Source organism: Poecilia mexicana, unplaced genomic scaffold, assembly GCF_051168715.1.
Source record: "Poecilia mexicana isolate PSO_F unplaced genomic scaffold, ASM5116871v1 scaffold_7, whole genome shotgun sequence".
NCBI classification, from domain to species: domain Eukaryota; kingdom Metazoa; phylum Chordata; class Actinopteri; order Cyprinodontiformes; family Poeciliidae; genus Poecilia; species Poecilia mexicana.
In genome coordinates, this window is record NW_028263376.1 from 26,908,267 (window position 1) to 26,926,387 (window position 18,121).

The 18,121-nt window shown below is 42.3% G+C and overlaps 1 protein-coding gene across 2 annotated transcripts in view; it reads right to left on the reverse strand.

The window, feature by feature from the left end:
- The window catches only part of rarga (retinoic acid receptor gamma a), a 57,371-nt gene extending 39,614 nt beyond the window's left edge, over positions 1-17,757 (reverse strand). Inside the window, exons 1-2 of one of the 2 annotated variants that reach the window (XM_088007360.1) lie at positions 17,533-17,757; positions 1-317 (exon numbers count right to left, since the gene is read on the reverse strand). The exon at positions 1-317 is cut by the window's left edge and continues 20 nt beyond it. In XM_088007360.1, coding sequence (XP_087863486.1) covers positions 1-149 — 149 coding nt within the window. In that variant the 5' untranslated portion in view covers positions 150-317; positions 17,533-17,757. Of the gene's footprint in view, positions 318-9,910; positions 10,920-17,532 lie in introns of those variants that run through there. The other variant, XM_088007359.1, reaches the window with a different exon arrangement.
- Positions 17,758-18,121: the final 364 nt, after the last annotated feature.

Below are 18,121 nucleotides of genomic sequence, written 5' to 3' on the forward strand. Positions count from 1 at the left end.
GGCAGGTCAGCCCCAAATCGTCCAAACAGGCTGCTGTTGGCTAGCAGGTCAAAGGGGGAGTGGCTTCTCATGGAGTTGAAGGGGAAGGGGTAGACAGCAGGCGGGAAGCCGGTCAAGTGGCCCACCTGCTGCTCCCTGTTGGTAGCCATGTTAACGGAGCACCCAGGGGTCCGTAGCAGGCCTCCGAGGCTCTTCTAACCCCCCTTGAAAAAAATAAATAAATACTCCACTGAGCCAAAATCAGAGTCCTCAGAGTAAGCAGTGAAGTGCTGAGGGAAAGCCGGGGTCCACTTCGAGGCACTTATCCAGTCAGCTTTCTGAGGAGGAGAGAGCAAAGGACTGTGTCACTTCTTACAATGAAACTCACACCATAACTCAAAACAAGTGGTTCTGACTGGCATGAATCTAAGGATAAAATCTGTAGTTTATTTTAGCATCCATCTCCATTGTGAGACAGTGAAACGCTCATCTGTAGCTTTAATGAAAGACGAGTGTGTAAGGTTCATACTAACAGGTATGATGAGAAGGGAAGTGGAAGTTGGGAAGGACGGGATGATGGGATGTCCTGAACCATAACCGATAAAGACAAGCAGGGTAAATAAATGAGTGGGCTAGGAGAGGAAAACTGGAAGGAAAAAAAACCAAAACAAAGCAAAAAAACTAGAACTGAGAGAGCGAAAACGGAACAAAGAAGTTTGGAAAAAGTTGTAACAAGGACGAGTAGGAAGGAGGGAGGGAGTAGGAATAAATAGGAATGAAAAAGAAAGAGAGAGAACGCTCTTGTTCCTTTAGTTTTGATGCGTTTCCAGACTTCTACAGTGATTCCAGGCTATGCCATATGATTTAAATCACCAGAACTCCACTATAAAGACCTCTTCTGTTTCTGCTGCCAGCCTAGCACAGCAGCCTGCCTCTTTCCCTCTTCCCCCCGGAGCAGAGGCCCAGACACGGGGTCCGGAGTATGAAGAAGGGATGGGGTGAGGGGAGAGAGGGCCGATGGATGAGGAAAATGAGATCCACTGATTGCTAACTGATGCTGTCACTTCCAACTATCTTCCCTTCAAGTCGGGCTCCAATCCCACAGAGTCATTTTGGCTCTGACCTCTTGCAAGCTGCTCATCACTCTGACTGCTCGCAGTAGGCACACTCACACAAGGCTGCAGTTATGCCCCCACTGTTGACTTTGGGCGCAAGAAAGGGGGGTAGGGGGGGAAATAAAGATGAAAAAAGAAAACCTGGAAAAAAATTGTTTTCTTTATTTGCCTTTTGCTTCCTCCGAGTGATTCCATGAGTGGGTGGTGTGATCAGCTTGTTTTTTAAAATGTGGCTTTGAAAAAGAGCAGAGCCAAGGAATCTGGGACTGCTGTGGCTTGTGAATCTGGGAGAAAAGACAGGGGAAAAAAAAAAATCTTGGTAATGAATTCGGTATAAACAAAGAAAAGAGGGGAGGGAGTGGGGGGAAGAAAAGATCTAAGGCTGAACTGGTGAACTGCTGAACTGAGTGAAGAAGAAGAAGAAGAAGAAGAAGAAGAAGAAGAAGAAGAAGAAGAAGAAGAAGAAGAAGAAGAAGAAGAAAACCCACAGAGGAACAGTGACGGGGTCTGGGCACTTGGGGGCACTAAGGGGTGGCGCCATGCTTGGGAAATAAAAAAAAAAAAAGAAAAACTGGGAATGCTTTCCACATATGCAGCGCACACTTTCTGACACATACACATGCAATCAGGCACCCAAAAAAAAACCCACACGTCATATGTGTGTGAGAGCTTAAGCACGAATACACACACAGACACGCGCACGCACGCACACACACACTTCTCACCCCATGCCTTTTTTCCAAGGCTCTGGCTCCCACCCTGCCTCTCTTTCTGGCTCTCTCTCTTTCAACAGAGCCAGTTAATTACACCCTACTGCTGCAGGCAGCTTCAAACCACCACTAATTTAGAGTTCCATTACAGTAAACTGTTCCACATGTGCATCCAGAACCCAGGCAGGCTCGGGTGGCCACGTTTCAGGAAGAAGCAGCCACCGACAGGCACCCACCCCCACCTTCACACCCAATCCTGCCAACGCAGACTACCATCTTTCTTCTGCTCCTCTTCCTGGTTCTCTCGCTTCAAAGTTCATCACCAAAACTTGCTTGGATTACCTGCCTCCAAACCCCTCCGTTTCTATCCCGTTACAGCTTATCCAACTTGCAGAATGACCCTATCCAGAGGTTCCGTTTAGCTGCAAATGCAAAATAAGGTCAGTAGAAGATTTCACAATGGGACTAATGGGAAAAGAGGTATATAGTAGAGAAACAGCTGCCAGTACCCATACCACTATGTGTGTGTGTGTGTGTGTGTGTGTGTGTGTGCGTGTGTGTGTGTGTGTGTGCGTTTGTTTGTAATACCTTGTGGGGACGATTTTCCTGACATATACTACGTTGTGGGGACCAATCGCTCCTCGTGGGGACCAGAGCCTGGTCCCCACAAGGGGAAACCCTGTTTTTGGGTCAGGGATCAGAGTTAGTGCTAAGGTATGAATTGAGTTTTGGTTAGGGTTAGGGTTAGGTATGTGATGGTTAGGGTTAGGAAAAGGGTAAAGGTAAGGTTTAGGCTGTAGAAATGAATGGAAGTCAATGGAAAGTCCCCACAAAGATAGCCAGACAAACGTGTGCGTTTGTTTGTTTGTGTGTGTGTGTGTGTGTGTGTGTGTGTGTGTGTGTGTCTAGTGTGTGTTCAGCCTGGGTTTCCTTGGCTAGTGTTTGGCCTATTTGGATATCTCCTTCGTGAACTCAAAGCAGCACTCATAAAGGCAGCACAATACAGAGGATATAAAAGTCAACACACCCCTGTTAAAATGCCTGGTTTCTGTAATGTGTGATCATTTCAGAGCTTTTTCCACATTTCTTATTTCTCTTGTGGACCCAAACCATGTACTTGCTCTCCACGTCTTTCATCCCTAGATTCAAATAAATCAGGGAACAAATCTTTCATAGTAAAAATAAAAAAAAAGGCTGAAAATGTGTGCAGACTTAATTGCTTGCACTCTGAAAGTCTGTTTGGGTGGGAGTCAATCAGCATGCTGCATCCTGACCTGGTAATCTTTCTAGTTTACTCTTTGAGTCCAACAATTGATATATCCAACTCTCAATGTTGGTATTTCTTCACTTTTAATATGGACTAAGTGATGGATATCCATTTTCTTCTGTACTGTGAGCCCATCATTTTTGCTTGCACTCTGAAACGTTTTTTATTTTTATTTTTTTTAATAAATCCATTTCAGATATTAGTTCTGGCTGTAATTTGAAAAACATTCATCTTCTTCTGCTGATGCCATTCTTTTATTGATTTGGGTGTGTGTTTTGGGTCATTACTGTGCAGAAATATAATCTTCAGCTTTCTAACACAAATTTCAGGGTTTTGTCCCAACACAGATTGGTATTTGTTCAGAAGTCGCTCCACTTTGAAGGGACACAGCTCCAATTTGAGCTGAATAAACCTCCTCTCCAAAACCATAATGCTGCCACCACCATGCTTCACTGTAATTAATAGTGTTACCTTATAGAATTATGGCAAAAAAGTCTTTATTCTTTACGTCAGACCAGAGCACAATTTTCTACGTGCTACAAAACGTGAAACCTGTTTTTGCAAAATTTTGCCAGGCTTGAGATTTTTTATTTTAAAAAGAAAATTCTATGATGTCTGGATTTTTTTTATTTCCCGCTCCTGATATTTACCTTTTACCAATGCCATGCCTCTGATGCTTTGGACGATCTCTGTGGACCTCCTCAGCTTTTGATGTGAGGTCCACATCAAAAACTGTTGTCAAGACAACAGCATCTTGAGGCATCATCATGAGGTAGCGCAGTTTTTGTACCCTTTTTTTTCTAATCAATACTGTACAAAGATACAATCAGATTAATTTTTAACTCCAGCTTTTGTTAAAAGGAAGTAAATGAACAAATGTCAATAAAACCATACTAGGACAACTTAGATGTATATGTGGGTAATCAATTTAGAAAAATAGTTTAACAAAGTATTAGTTTATGTGTGCAATTAATGCAAAAAGATTTTTTTTTCCTATTTATGCTTCAAAATTTCCCTTTAACAAGTTTGTTATGGAGTTACATAAATACACATTAAAGGTGGAAAGAAAATTCTGAAATTATTTATCTTGGTCTCATTTGTTTAATCACAAAAAACATTTATTTTATTATTTTAACAGGGTTGTGTAGACTTGTTTTCATATCCACTGCAAACTCAAGAGCAGGAGGAGAAGTGATTCTATAGTATTGATAGGGGAGATCAGAGCAACAGGTGAAACGTCTGACGATAAACAAGCTGGAGGAAGTGCCACCCAGTAAACCGCAGTGCCACTGTACAGTCGAATTTAAAAAGAAAAAAAAAAAGAAAAAAAGAAAAAGAATGAAAGTGAAAAAGGCTGGTACTGAAAAATAACGAGCTACAGCACACAGAGGCGACGTCTGAAAACAGAACACAGTGACTTTACGCCCTCCAAACACAATAATGAATTAATAAAAAAGAGTTGGCGCCAGGGCTTTTTAATGAGTCACATCAGCTTGGCAGCTTTTTACAGAGCCATTTAAGTTTTATGTCGGGTCCTGTGGTTGGCTCATTTAGCTGGCCCGTCTGGGGCTATAAGGGGACAGGGGGAATTTGGAGTGACCTCATCCGCTGTAAGGCAGGGCCAAATGGGCATTGAGGCCCTCCACGTTCCCCCACAAGCCTTGGGGGCACAAAGGAGGCAGGCAAGCAAAAAGTGCCATGGCCAGTGCTGGGTGGGTTTTGTTCCTGTGGGGACTTTCCAACCTTGCCTAAGAGGTTCAGTTTAAATTTACTTAGCATGTTTGTGTAAATAGCAGTGTCAGACCTCACAGCAGCTCATCAGATTGAAGTAGACTTATTGGTTGCACTTGAGATAATCCATCGATTTTTATCAGTGCATGACATCATGTGTCATTTAAAATGAACCCAATCAGGCAGGCAGGCAATTGGAGGCAGGACTGCAAGACGGGACAAGATCAGAATGAATAAGATTCTCATGTTTGCTCAAGAATTTGAATTTCAACACACACAAAAAAAAAGAGAGATGACGCAGAAAGAAAAATGATGCATGAAAGACGCACAGAGCAAGGGGAAAACAGTTCCCAGAGACTAAAAGTCTGTCAAACAAAGGATATCAAATCCTCAGCGAGCAAAACAGCAATTGTGCTTTAACCGTTGTGACAGCGCGAGGCCCCCTCAGGCAAAAAGAAGAACTGGAGTCAAACATAACAAATAAATCACAGCATCTCAGGAAGCTCTGCATCGCACCAACACCAAGGCAGGCGCTTGTTTTTAGTCAGCGCACGAAACCGCGGGCGATCGCTCGGCGTATAACAGCAGGATTAAAGGTGCTGCAACGTTCCCTGCTTTGTTTACACATGCATGATTCACTCTCTCATCAAAGAGGAACGGCACACAATGGTGACTTTTAATCTTGGTTTCAGTGGATATTTATATAGATTCTCTGAAAGTCGCTGCTACGTTTCTGATTGAAGCTTACAAGTTTTTTTTTTTTTTTTTCTGCCACGTTTCCAACTGAAACAGCCAAAGAGTTTCTAAATGGAAAATAGGAAGAAAAAAAAATTGTCAAATTTGCACAGAGCAGCAACTCTAAAGCCTTACTAGAGGGGCTGAGCTGTAAATTCACTCCCTGAAGAAAGATGAACCGTGCCATGTATCCTGGCAGGGAAAGCACTGACTAGTTTTGTTCTTTCTTTCTTTTTTTCTTTCTTTTTTTTTGACAGAAAATCGAGCATGTTCTTCCAGCGTCACGTCTTCCAACTGTCAGCATCTACGAGTGATTTACGCTCAGAAACTTTGCAAAGGAAATGGCTTGAAACAGAGAGGGGTATGTTTAAGTTTGGTTTGCACATGAAGTCATGCTAGCCCAGCAGTTAAACAATGATTTCACAGTCCATGTGTCCTCCGAACTGAGCCGACACAGTCATGGATTTTCCAACCGAAAGCATCATCGCAGCGTGCAAAAAAAGAAAAAAAAGAGGGCCCCACAAAGAATCATCACAGAGATTTATAGGAGCCAGAGATTTACACAGAAATTAAAGTGTTCATACTGAAACATGATCACAAGAGCATTATCTGATCTGGTTGCTGGCGTCAGCAGTATTTTGGCAGTGGAAACAATATTGTCGTCACTCATTATCTGATGCGAGAGCCGACAGCTTCCAGTCTTTCAACAGGCCGGGCCGCCTAATGGCTCCGGGTGCGACGCAGAGTGACAGACGGTCCGGTGTTTCCAAACAGACCTGCATTCCTTCGACTGAAACTTGTTTGACATCTGCCGCCTCCTGGCATCCCACAAACACATATTTGCTTACACCAACAATGAAAAGAGGCACCACCAGGAGACGATTCATCTCAGAGAAGTGTCTTTTAGGAGTGCCACTCAAAGGTGTGATTGTGATTTTTTTTCTTTCTTGGAGCTGGTAAATCATTAAACTTGAATTGTCACTTTTTTATTGCTATTATAGTTTTAGAGAATGCTATGGAAAGAATGAGAAGTCATAAAACACTTTGTGATTTAATAAATTCGTCCAGACAGCTTGTTCCTATGATTTAGAGGAGGTCACTGAAATACTCTGCGTTGCGGAAGATATTTTAGTATAAATCAAGCATGACGCTACATGTAACAGTTAGGTGTTGTCATGCTTGATTCAAAGTTTTATAAAGCAACTGTTTTTAAGACTTTTCCTACAATTTCAAAGTTTTGCGCCCGAAAGAATCTGTACAGTACTGTGTTGTTTATTATGAATCAATAAAAAAGAAGATAATTCATTAATAATGACAGCAAAATATTTAACAATGTTTGCAAACCTAAAAAAACCCGCTCATAGTCTGAACTGTTTTTACACTGTTGGTTCTATGACAGCGTCAGTAAATGTCAATATATTTGATATCAGTTGAATATGCTCTGCGCAGAGGTAACATTTAACCACCCACTGCTTTGGGGTCCTCTGGACTTGATAAATGCTAAACAAGTACAAGTCATTTGCCATTTCACTTAATGTAACCAGTGTAGCTTTATCAAGTCCACAGCCTTTATCTGTGTCTCTAAGGTTCTAATTGTATGAATTCATTTTTTATGTATATAGATAGATAGATAGATAGATAGATAGATAGATAGATAGATAGATAGATAGATAGATAGATAGATAGATAGATAGATAGATAGATAGATAGATAGATAGATAGATAGATAGATAGATAGATAGATAGATAGATAGATAGATAGATAGATAGATAGATAGATAGATATGCACACACACACACAGTGCTGCCCCACCCCAACTTGTTGTTGCAGGACTCTGCTGGTTGCCTGGCTGCTAAGAAGGCTCCAAGGCGATTTCACCCACAAAATTAAAAGATAAATTTAGGGTTTTAGAAATATTTCCAGCTGAAAAACCATAAACATTCTGTTTGGCAGCCAACTGCCGTCTGGCTACCACAGCAGATAGCCTGACTAATAAACTTCCATAAAAAGTAGAACTTCAGAAAGAGATAGTAATATTTTTTTGTTGTTTTTGTTCCAGATATTCACTTAAGCATATGCATTAACATAATAATGCTAAAGTATTTATTTAGTCAGAGTGGTCTCACAGTCAAGATGACTAAAAATAAATGTAACCTGAATCACTTTCAACTATTTATGACTACTATTGTCACTGACTCAACTGTCAAATTCAAAACAATGCTAAACCTGTTAAAGTTAACATTAATATACCTGTAATAACCAATAGGCTGTTATTTTAACAACGACGGCAATAATTGGTGCTTTTCTGTGAAAAGGTTTGATGTGACTAAATGTGTCATGCAGCAATTGCAGAGGGACTCACACTGGCGACTATGAAGGTGTTTCCCACCTTGGCTCAATGAAGGGGGGAACAATCCTTTCCCTGTATGAAGCAGAGCATAATAGCTGGGTTTCACCACCATTGCCGCCTCTAGCCGCAGGAGTCAAAGCAGCCCGAGCAGGCCCAAAGACACACACACACACACACACGCACACACACACACACACACACACACACAAACACACACACACACACACACGCATGCATGCATGAAAGCACTACCTGCTCAACACCATAATCTCACACAAGTTTATATTTGTCTAAGTCCCTTTTAATGAGAGCTCGGGAGCAGGACGAAAATGTAAATCCTCGCCATCAGAATAGCACACCTGCAAAAATAGACAGAGGAAATGGTGCGCAAATAGTTCCCATGTTAATTATAGCACGGTGGCAGCCGAGCCCCACCACCCCACCCCACGATTTCCCCTGAAGATCACCTGGCTCGCCCCCCCCCCCCCCCTCCCTGCGCTCGTCCTTAATTGCAATAGAAATTCCAGAAAGAGACAGGTATCAACAACTCCCTGATTTACCGCTCGCTGAGCCACTTCACAAAGACAAGACTGTTGGCCAGTTTTGCAACACAAACTCTTGTGCTCCCACTGTTCCTTTACAGTTCCACGATTTGACGTCTTTTTGCGTCTCCCAATGTGAATGCAGCGATGAAGAGTAATGATTAGTCATTTTGACAAGGTTTTTATTTAAATCAGACCTTTTGAATTAAGATAATTCAAAAGCTATAACAAACATATCCACCGGCATTCTTTACAAATTACCCCATTCATAGTGATAATATGGTGACATAATCTATGCAATATAGGAGAGGTGAATGTAATGCATAGTGAGAGGCTCCTCTTGAGGACATAGAAGCTTAAATTCAGTTAAACTTATAATACCATGAGCATGCACACATCTGGAATGTAAAACTGTCATTTAGTTTGGAGGTGGAGGTGAAGCTGCAACGTGTGGGCAGTCTGTCCTCAAATACGAGGAGAGGGACATTTCTGTGCCTCAGAGATGAGCACCTCTTCTCTCATCCAGATGTCAGTGGAGGCCGATATCGTTATCCCTGGTTTTCCAACAAAATCCTTCGTGCCGGGTCACTTCACTTAAACCCACACTGTGTGTCTCACCTACGTCAGACTCCCCCCTCCACCCCCAACCTACCCACCCACACCCCTGGGGGAAATAAGCATTGTATAGCAGGTGCAAAATTTGAAACAGCGGTCTGGCCATTGCCCAGTCGATTCAGGAGAAATAAATTAAAACAACGGCTGAGGAAAGTTGCTCTGATGCCAAGTGCAGACGCCGCTCTACCTGTCATCCACATGCAAGGCCGTAACAAGCAGAACCTGTTAATCGAGCGCATACGCCAGCATCATTAAATAATCTTCCTGCTCTGCTAGCGAGCTGTGAGAACACAACGCGTAAACTTCCAAGTAAACTGAGGCCATAGCACCAGACACACCTCAGTCCTCACAAAAATCAGCCGGTGCTGCTTAAAAAATCATGGAAAACAATGCTTTTCTTTGCCAAGACTTCATATGCTACTTATAAAAAGGGGAGGAAAAAAAAATGGGTCGAGGAGTGGCGACTTCTCTGGCGAATACACATCAAACACATGCAAGTGTGTACACACTAACACATATGCTAATAATAAAGAGCTCCACAGGGCCCTGGGTAACATTCGCTAATAAGCACATATGCACACACACACACACACACACACACACGCAGGCGCACACATGGTAGAGATGATTCTCACAGAAACTCGTGTCACGCTCACGTTTGTGGGAAAAACAAGTTAGAAGAAAACAAACCGAAGCACAGAGAGCAAACAAAGGTGTGTGTTGGTGACAGTTTAGGAAATCTGCACCGTGACTAACGATCTCAAACACTTCATATCTTCAGAAAAAAAAGCATTATCCTAACAGCAATCAAATTCAAAACAAACCATTTCTCAACTAATCTCAAACTTCTGTTTAAGTTACTCACAGGCAAAAGTGATGGAGGCCACCAGAGGAAGTCGTTGAGACAAAAAAAAAGAGTCTGATGAGCAGCTTGAGCCAATGAAAGAGGGTGAAAAAGATGAGTGAACATTCAACAGTGTCCCTTCAGCGGCAAAGACAGACCGGCAGTGAGCCTCCAACTCCGTCAAGCACTCCCCCTCCTGCTTTCTACTCCTCCTCCCTCCTCCTCCTTGCCTGAGTCGCTACCTCTTAAAATCACTCTTTCACTCCCCAAACACAGGGCCCGCACTCACCGACTCTCTCACTAAGAAATAATTACACTGTGATTCATAAAGCCTTCTTTCTTGGTCACGTGACTCTCTGCACTTCAAATATACCATTTTTTCTTTCTTTTTTTTTTTTTCAAAAGCCACAAAACGCCTGGAGGGAACAAAAAAGCCCAGGGAGCTTAAGTTTCTGTTTTTAATTCTCTCTGCCTTCTTTGTCTCATGGTTGAATTATTCTTCCACATCTTGGCCAAGGAGTCGCTTTGCCTACAAATTGGTGCATGTTGAGTCGGGTTGTGCTATTAGATCATTCTTGTATCATCAATAAGTGAAGTAAGCCAGGTTTATTAGGAGAGGAAGTTTTGCTATCCCGAACAACGCTGATCATCCTCTTCATGCTGTTTTGATTTCGCTCACACACTGTTTTAATTGTGAAAGCCAAAAGGTTTGTTCTTCCAGAAACTTCTGCGTTATTTTTTTATTTTTTTTACCTTTTGATCTCCTTAGAACCGTTTTTAATGGCTCTCCTCATGCAGGTACAAACCAGAGGCACTGCTTCTACAGAAACAAATTGAATCCCATTAGAAATATGATATGTGACAAAGAAAAAAAAAATGAGTATGCACTAGCTGCAGATAAAATGAAAAACAGAATTTGGCTTTTTGACACGACATTATTCAGCACACTCAACATTTGTTAACATCCTGCCAAGCACTTTCTACGAGTCGAGATTATCTCCCAAAAGTCACGCATCTGTGACTAAAGTGCATCGCTTCTTAAAGTGAAACCAGCAACGCTGGCACCTCAGCAACAGGGAAGTCCCGCGTGAGGTGGCAGAGCCGTGCGGCCGCAGAAGCAGCAGCGACGGATCTGGGTGTGCCCCTGAGCGTGCCCCCTCTCTTTCCATATGAGATCACATGTTTCAGATCTGTGTTTATGTGTTTGTGGTTCTGGGCGTGTGCCCTTGTTTTTCCCAACGTAATGTTTCTCAGCTTGTTTTTGTTATAGGGGTGGGGGCAGGGGGGAGAAGCACCTCAAACCTCAAAACTGGGAGGGGTAGGCACACCTTAACTGGCATCTTGGCAAGCACTTTCACTTTTCTGAGGCAAGCTTGGAGCACACACTTTACCAGCAAATTACAGTGAAGTCACTATAAAACAAAAGGCTTGTACGAATCATACCATTTTTTAACAGAGCTGCAAGCTTTCAAATATTAGAACCCTTAACTGAAGCAAGGTGAGGGCAGGGTCATGCTGTGGAGTGTTTTAACGTCAGAGGCACTGTGCATTTAGTGGATAGAACAATGATGAAGGAGCCCTGGTATTTACAGGGGTTAGGGACCACAGCTAACCCCACTGTTTATCCATGAATACTTCAGAACTCTTCTAAAAATACTTACAGCTGGCAAATTTTATAGTTCAAACACCAATTACACCTTAATTATACAGAGTACACTTTGATTATCTAAAAAAAAAAAACTGGTTACAAAATTCAGGTTTTAATGTGGGTAGGGGGGAATGAAATGAAATGAAATGAAATGAAATTTTATTCGAACATTATACAAATATAAAAATAAAATAGTGCACAGTAACAAGAAGTGCATAAGAAAGAAGAGAAAATACAGATTTTTTGTTTCAGTTAACATATCATGCTCAAAATGGGGTAGGAAGAAGTGAGAACTTATAAACTCCTACCCCTTAAACACACAGGCACAATATAACTAAAAATATTTCAAAAAGAAGTGAATACTTCACCAACTTCTCCTTAGTGATACCAGATAACTTAAGTTATCTAGTTATCTATTCTTGTAGTATAAGTAGGAATTGTTTGCCAGAACTCATAGAACTGACCAACACTCCAAACAATGGGACAAGTTTAAATAACCTAGTGAAGATCTAAAAAGGAAGGTTTTAGATTCGTGCAAGTTGGAGAAACACTTTGGAAACATTCTACAGGACTGCAGATTCCAAGATTGTGTTTAAAGATTTAGCTATTTGGATGCGTCACCACTTTGTCCAGGTCAGGATGAAACACAAACAAACCCAATCAGAAAAGAGAAAACTGGCGAAGATGTCCAAGAACAATCCAAGAATGACCAAGGTTTCTACACAAAACTACTGGAACTCACAGCAAGTTTTACGCTGTGCAGAAGTGAGAGGTTGCCGAGTAAGAAAGAAAAAGTAAAGTTGCTGCTCCAAAATCAACTCCTTCAAGCTTGACTGATATTTACATCTCCCTACATAGATAATATAAATACCTTCTGGAGTCGAGTTATACAAATGGCTAGATGAGAAAAAGATCTTAAAGGTCAACAGATGGACACAAGTCAATGTTCTGACAGGACAGTGATCAAAAATGCCCATCAGAACCGGTTCTGGGATAGATAAAGCAGGGCGACATTAGGATTCTGGAACAGCTTTCCCAAAGTCAGACCTCAACCCTACTAAAAACCTGAGAATTATTCCTAAAAGCCAGGTCTGTGCCAGTAAACCGACCTGTTTAAATTAACTCCACTGACTTGACCAAGAAAGAGCTCAAATATGCAGTCTGAAATGTAACAAAAGATTCCTGATGGTTACAAGAGGCGTGGAGTTTCTCTACAGTTGTTTAGGAACATATGACCAAATGAGTATATAGATGATTGATGTTTGATATTTATCCAGAGGGAAATTCGATATATTAAAGTAGCCCAAAAAGCATCAGAATAAAAAATATACAGATACATAAATACATACATTCGGAGATGCTCTTATAGGTTAAAAAGCCCAGTATTAAACAAAAGAGGATGCGTTTAATATTCAGCCTATATGGTGTAAAGTAAATTCTCAGCAAATTCCATCTTGTGCACCTATCTTTTGGTTTTATGTAATTTTTTTTCTATTTGACCTTTATTTAGACAGGTTAAAGAAAAGAGATTTACATTCAGACTTTTTCACAACATTTCAGCCCTATGATGCGGAATATCTGCAAAAATCTGTTCAAACAAACCCCTAAAGCCCTAAGTGAATGTGACAGTTTTTTGAATCACACACATATGAGTTTGAGTTTCCAAAAAACACAGCAACACATGGGCGACAGTGGCCAGCTGCAATGCTCCGTTAAACATTTCTGATGTCGATCTGACAGCACACAACCAGGCTGAAAGAAACGGATAAGCACCATGAGGCGCTGTTGCCTTTTGGCTAGAACCTTATATTCAGGAAGCACAGATCAGAGCCATATGGGTGGAAAAAAAAAAAAAGCCCTCCAGCTGATTCTTATCTGGTTTACATTTGATTTGTGATGCTTATAAGGCCACTAAGGCTAATAGAAATCCCTTAAATGTTTACATAGCAGTGCTAAATCAGCAGTTGTGTAATAGGAAACAAGAAGGTAAATACGACCCTCATTCAAAAGCTATCTCGGCACGGGAGTGATACAACAGCGAGGTGTGGATTGGAAGTCGTTGCGGGGGTCCCTCGGGCTGAGACAGTACAGTTGTGTCAAAATATGCCGTCAGGTGTATGAAGGTAGCCGCATCCGTGTATCACGGGTGCAGAGTCCTCGCACGGCACATGTTGACAGTGAGACGGTGAGAACAGGCTGCGGAGCGTTTCGAGCTGCTCTCGTCCTCCACTATGCATGGCTGCAGCTGTAATATGTGTTTGGTGTGCATGGATGAGCGTCCACGGGCAGTAGCAGTGAGAAGGTCAGAGGTTACTAGTGTTTGTGTTTCAGTGTCAGTGAAGTGTGCTTGGGGCTGAGATTTATGATCATTGTGTCTGGGAGGCAGCAGAGTGGGGGATAATGAAGACAGATCAGGGTGCTCCTATCTCTCTCTCCCTCTCTTTCTATGGGCACCACTGGAAACATGGCCTACGACCCCTGCCATTCTCGTATCATTAACTTCAACCGATGACATCATAACTCGCTGCCCTGACAACAGTACAAGCACGGCGTTGCTGCTCATGGAGGCGCGACTCCTCGCAGAGGGGGCTGCAGACAAAAACCCGGGCACTGCTCAGCGCTCCATAGCTTCTCTTCACTGGGTGTGTTTAGAATGATATGAAATATTCATGGCATCATCTTACTCAGTCGTGTGTTTCCACTTTAGATTCATTGGATTTGCATTCGCAGAGGAACAGAGTATGGAGGCCCGAGGCTCACTGGCAGAGGATGAGGAGAAAATGAAGAAAGGAAAGAGGAAAAGAGGGGGGACGGCAGAGAGTGAGGAAGTGAGGTTAGAGGGGTTACAGGGAGACGGAGAGGCAGGAGGAAAGAGGAGTTGGGGAGGGGGGGTGTGCGGAAAGGGGTTGGTGGTAAGGCAAAAGCAAATTTGTATAGTTCCAGTTATGCACAAGTGAATTAACAGGGTATTTTCTTCAAGAAAACGAAGGGTGATAAGAAGGAAAGAAAGAAATATCAAAAACAAGAATGTTTACGCGATGCTTACATTTTTCAATAAGAATGTTATTGAAAAATGTAAGCATCGCGTAAATCGTAACAAACACTAAAATGCTGATTTCAAATGAATGAATAGCAAATACGTGAACAAAATTAACTAAAAGTGAAATCTTTAGTTTCACTCTTAGTGAAACTAAAGTTTCACTAAACCTTTAGTGAATCTAATAGCAGCTTTCTAATAGCAGAAAGTTGCTATTAAATGACAATAAAATGAAGTGAATAAAAGTAACTCCAGAAAAAAAAAAAAAAACGTTTTTTGGACTCTGTGCATTTGCTTAAGAGGAAATTTCAACCATTTAACTCATTGACATTATGGACCAACTGGCTCAGAGGCTACAACTGACTAAAGTAATGTGGTGACATAAAAATACAAAGTATGTGTGTCATCACCATAATATATGCTGATGCACTAACGTCTGAGCAAGGAGGAGCATTTAGGTGTTGCTTGAGAAGCAAGCCTCGAGGAATCCCATGTGTGATCTTTGGTCACACAGCTGACCTGTTTGGGCAATGGTTCCTGTGAAGCTACGGTCTTCAGGGCGTTTTTTTTCAAGCCGATTTAATTAAGAAGCTGTGCATGGTTGTAAAATTCGGGTTTGGTTCCATATCAAAATCCATAACAGAGTCAAACAGATTTCTAAAACTGCTAGGCACCACGTACGCACCAGGCCCTGCTATGCCCTGAGTATCTTTTCAGACTGTGGACTGGCCAGAGCACCCAGAGAACATGCAAACGCTACTGTGGGATTCAAACCCAGGACTCTCTTACTACAAAACAGCAGTGCTGCTAATTGTGCCACTGTGCAGCCCATGCTAAGACATATGTTATTAAAACTTTAACCAACGCAGCCTCGATGGTATGGTGTGTTGGGGTTGCAAATCTGACTGGAATGGAATAGGGGAATGTGAGAAAAAGAGGTGTGAAGTGAAGAGAGGGAGGGAAGGGATGGATGAAGGGTAGTAGATGGGGTTGCTGATGGCAGGTTCCAATCAGTAACAAGATGCCCATAATGAGATCATTATTTCCCCACATTCAGATTGATGTCATGTGAAGGCTGCTGAGAGTAGACACATATTTAAGCACACAAACACACACACTCACGCAAACATATACTTTCTTTGGTTAGAGTCTTACATACACATCCTGTGAAATGAAGGAGTGCATTCATTCTGCCTGGCAAAGTGGGCTCATTTAGCGTCCAGCTGCCTTCAAGTATAAATACCACTCAAAGGAAAAATGACTTACGCATGCCCAGAAAAAAAGAGAGAGAGAGAGAGAGAGAGAGAGAGAGCAATGTGTGTGTTAGGGACCGAAGGGCATATACTATGACTCTAAGAAAAACAAATGAACATAGAGCTGGAAAAGGGGAAACTGAGAGCCAAAAGCTGTATATGAAACTACAGGGAAAAGAGGAAATAAAAAGTCGACACAGCTACCAGCGAGTGTGCCAGCAAATGAGCGCTTTCCCCCACCAACATGTGTGTCTAATGAAAGGTGAACGGCTCTCCTGTCTATACTCTCCTCAAAAAAATCAGCCATGATGTCACCATGAACCCATCTTGAACCCACCTCTGTCAAAAAGCATTACTCCAACCCACCCTCTCCTCTGCCTTATTTTCTGTTCCACCTCGCTCTCTCTTTTCGTTCACGCTCTGTTCCTGCGGCTCTGATTCTCTTCTCAGTCCCTATACATACATATATATATATATGTGTGTGTGTGTGTGTGTGTGTGTGTGTGTGTGTGCGTGTGTGTGTGTGTGTGTGCGTGCGTGCGTGCGTGCATGCGTGCGTGTGTGTAGGTGTGTGTGCATGCGTGTGCTTTTGTGTTCTTTCTAGTTCCTCTCGTGTCTGCACTTTTTTTTTCACTTTTTTTTCTCTCCCACAGAAGAGCACTAATGTTATTTTTTTTCTGAGTGTGGCCTGACTGAATCACCGAAATGTCCTGCCAAAAGTGGCAGGATGTTCTGATCATCACAAACTTTACTTAAGTTGTGGTTTTTATAGAAAAATACAAAGGAGGCATGGAGGGAACGCTTAAAAAAGTAATAAGTGAGCAATGGGGGAGAATGCAAATGAAAAAAAAAGTGGGGAGAGGGAAAAAAGAGAGAACAGCGGAGTAGAAAGGGGTGGTGGGGGCAGCGAGAAGGCAGCCAGAGAGCCACATATGGAAGTGATTCTGTAATTACTGCAAATCTGTGAGCTCAAAAGGAAAGGTCTTCTTTTCCATGCCTCCTTCCCTGCACATAAAACTGCCCTTGTGAGAAAGCTGGGCACTAAATACTGCCTACAGGGAAAAGGAAAACACTGAGTTTTTTGTTTTTCTGCCTGAGCTTTTTGGCATGTTAGGATGCAGAATAAATACATTCACAGATTTGAAAAATTGAGTTTAAACAAAGGTCTATTCTTCGGATCATGGGGCTAATGCCACCAAAGTTTCCACATTCTTTTCTCATTTGGTTCAACTCTGTGACTTATTGGATCATTATTTGAAAACAAGAGGTGATAAGAGGTTCGGGGGTTGGAATAAACTCAACTGCCTCATCAGCTAAGGCTGGTATAATTCTCATGAAGCGCACATTCAACAGGATATGGGTGTCTGTGTGCGTGCGTGAGAGAGAGAGAGAGGGAGAGAGAGAGAGATGATTGGGGTGGGGGGCGGGGGGTGACAGACACACAGACATACTTGAAGACTTCAAGCCTCCGGCTAAAGTACAGTTCTGCAGGTGCGTATGTTGGCAGCCGCTTCTGCTCTACTCCAGTCCCCAAACCGAGCTCCAGCAGCCCTGTAATTATCGGTTGCCCTGCCATAACGTGTTCTCATGATGAGTAAACACACGCCCGGGTCGACGCCGCTCAACACTGAGTTTATTCATAGATTCACATCCACTTAATTACGACAGGAGATGATTCATGTAAAATAAAATAAAATAATCATACCTTTGGGAGTCAGATGAGTGCATGCCTCGGCTTCAGACCGGAGAACATTTCAATAAACCAGAAGTTACAGGGGCACAATCGAAGTTTGTGACGAAAGAGGGGGGTGGGGGGGATTAAAAACAAAAAAATAGAATAACATGAGAAGTGTTCAAAGGAGTCCAGGTTGGCCTTTCGGTTTTCTTCAGAGAGGGTTTCAATCACTTGTCAGGTTGCCTTTTGTCAGTTGCCAACCGGCCACTTCGTCCCGACAGATCAGGGGCGTTTATTGGCGTCAACAGCGCGTGTGAATTTCTCACACTCTGGCTCCCTCTAGTGGCGTTAAAGAAAAGCGCGGTAAGAATCTTCTCGAAAGGACAATAACGCTCAAGAGGGTCATTTACGTATTTAATGTTTTTTTTTTTTGTTGTTGTTTCTTTTTTTGTCAGGATTATTTTGTTTATTAAGTGCATGGGCTATTCAAACCAACCTCCAAACAAACCTGCTTATGCCACTGGCTGCCAACAAGCTACCACCTCCAATAACTGGACATGCGTCAGTATGGAAGAATTATTTCTGTTCTGCTTATTTCTTTAGCATGATTAGCCCTTTA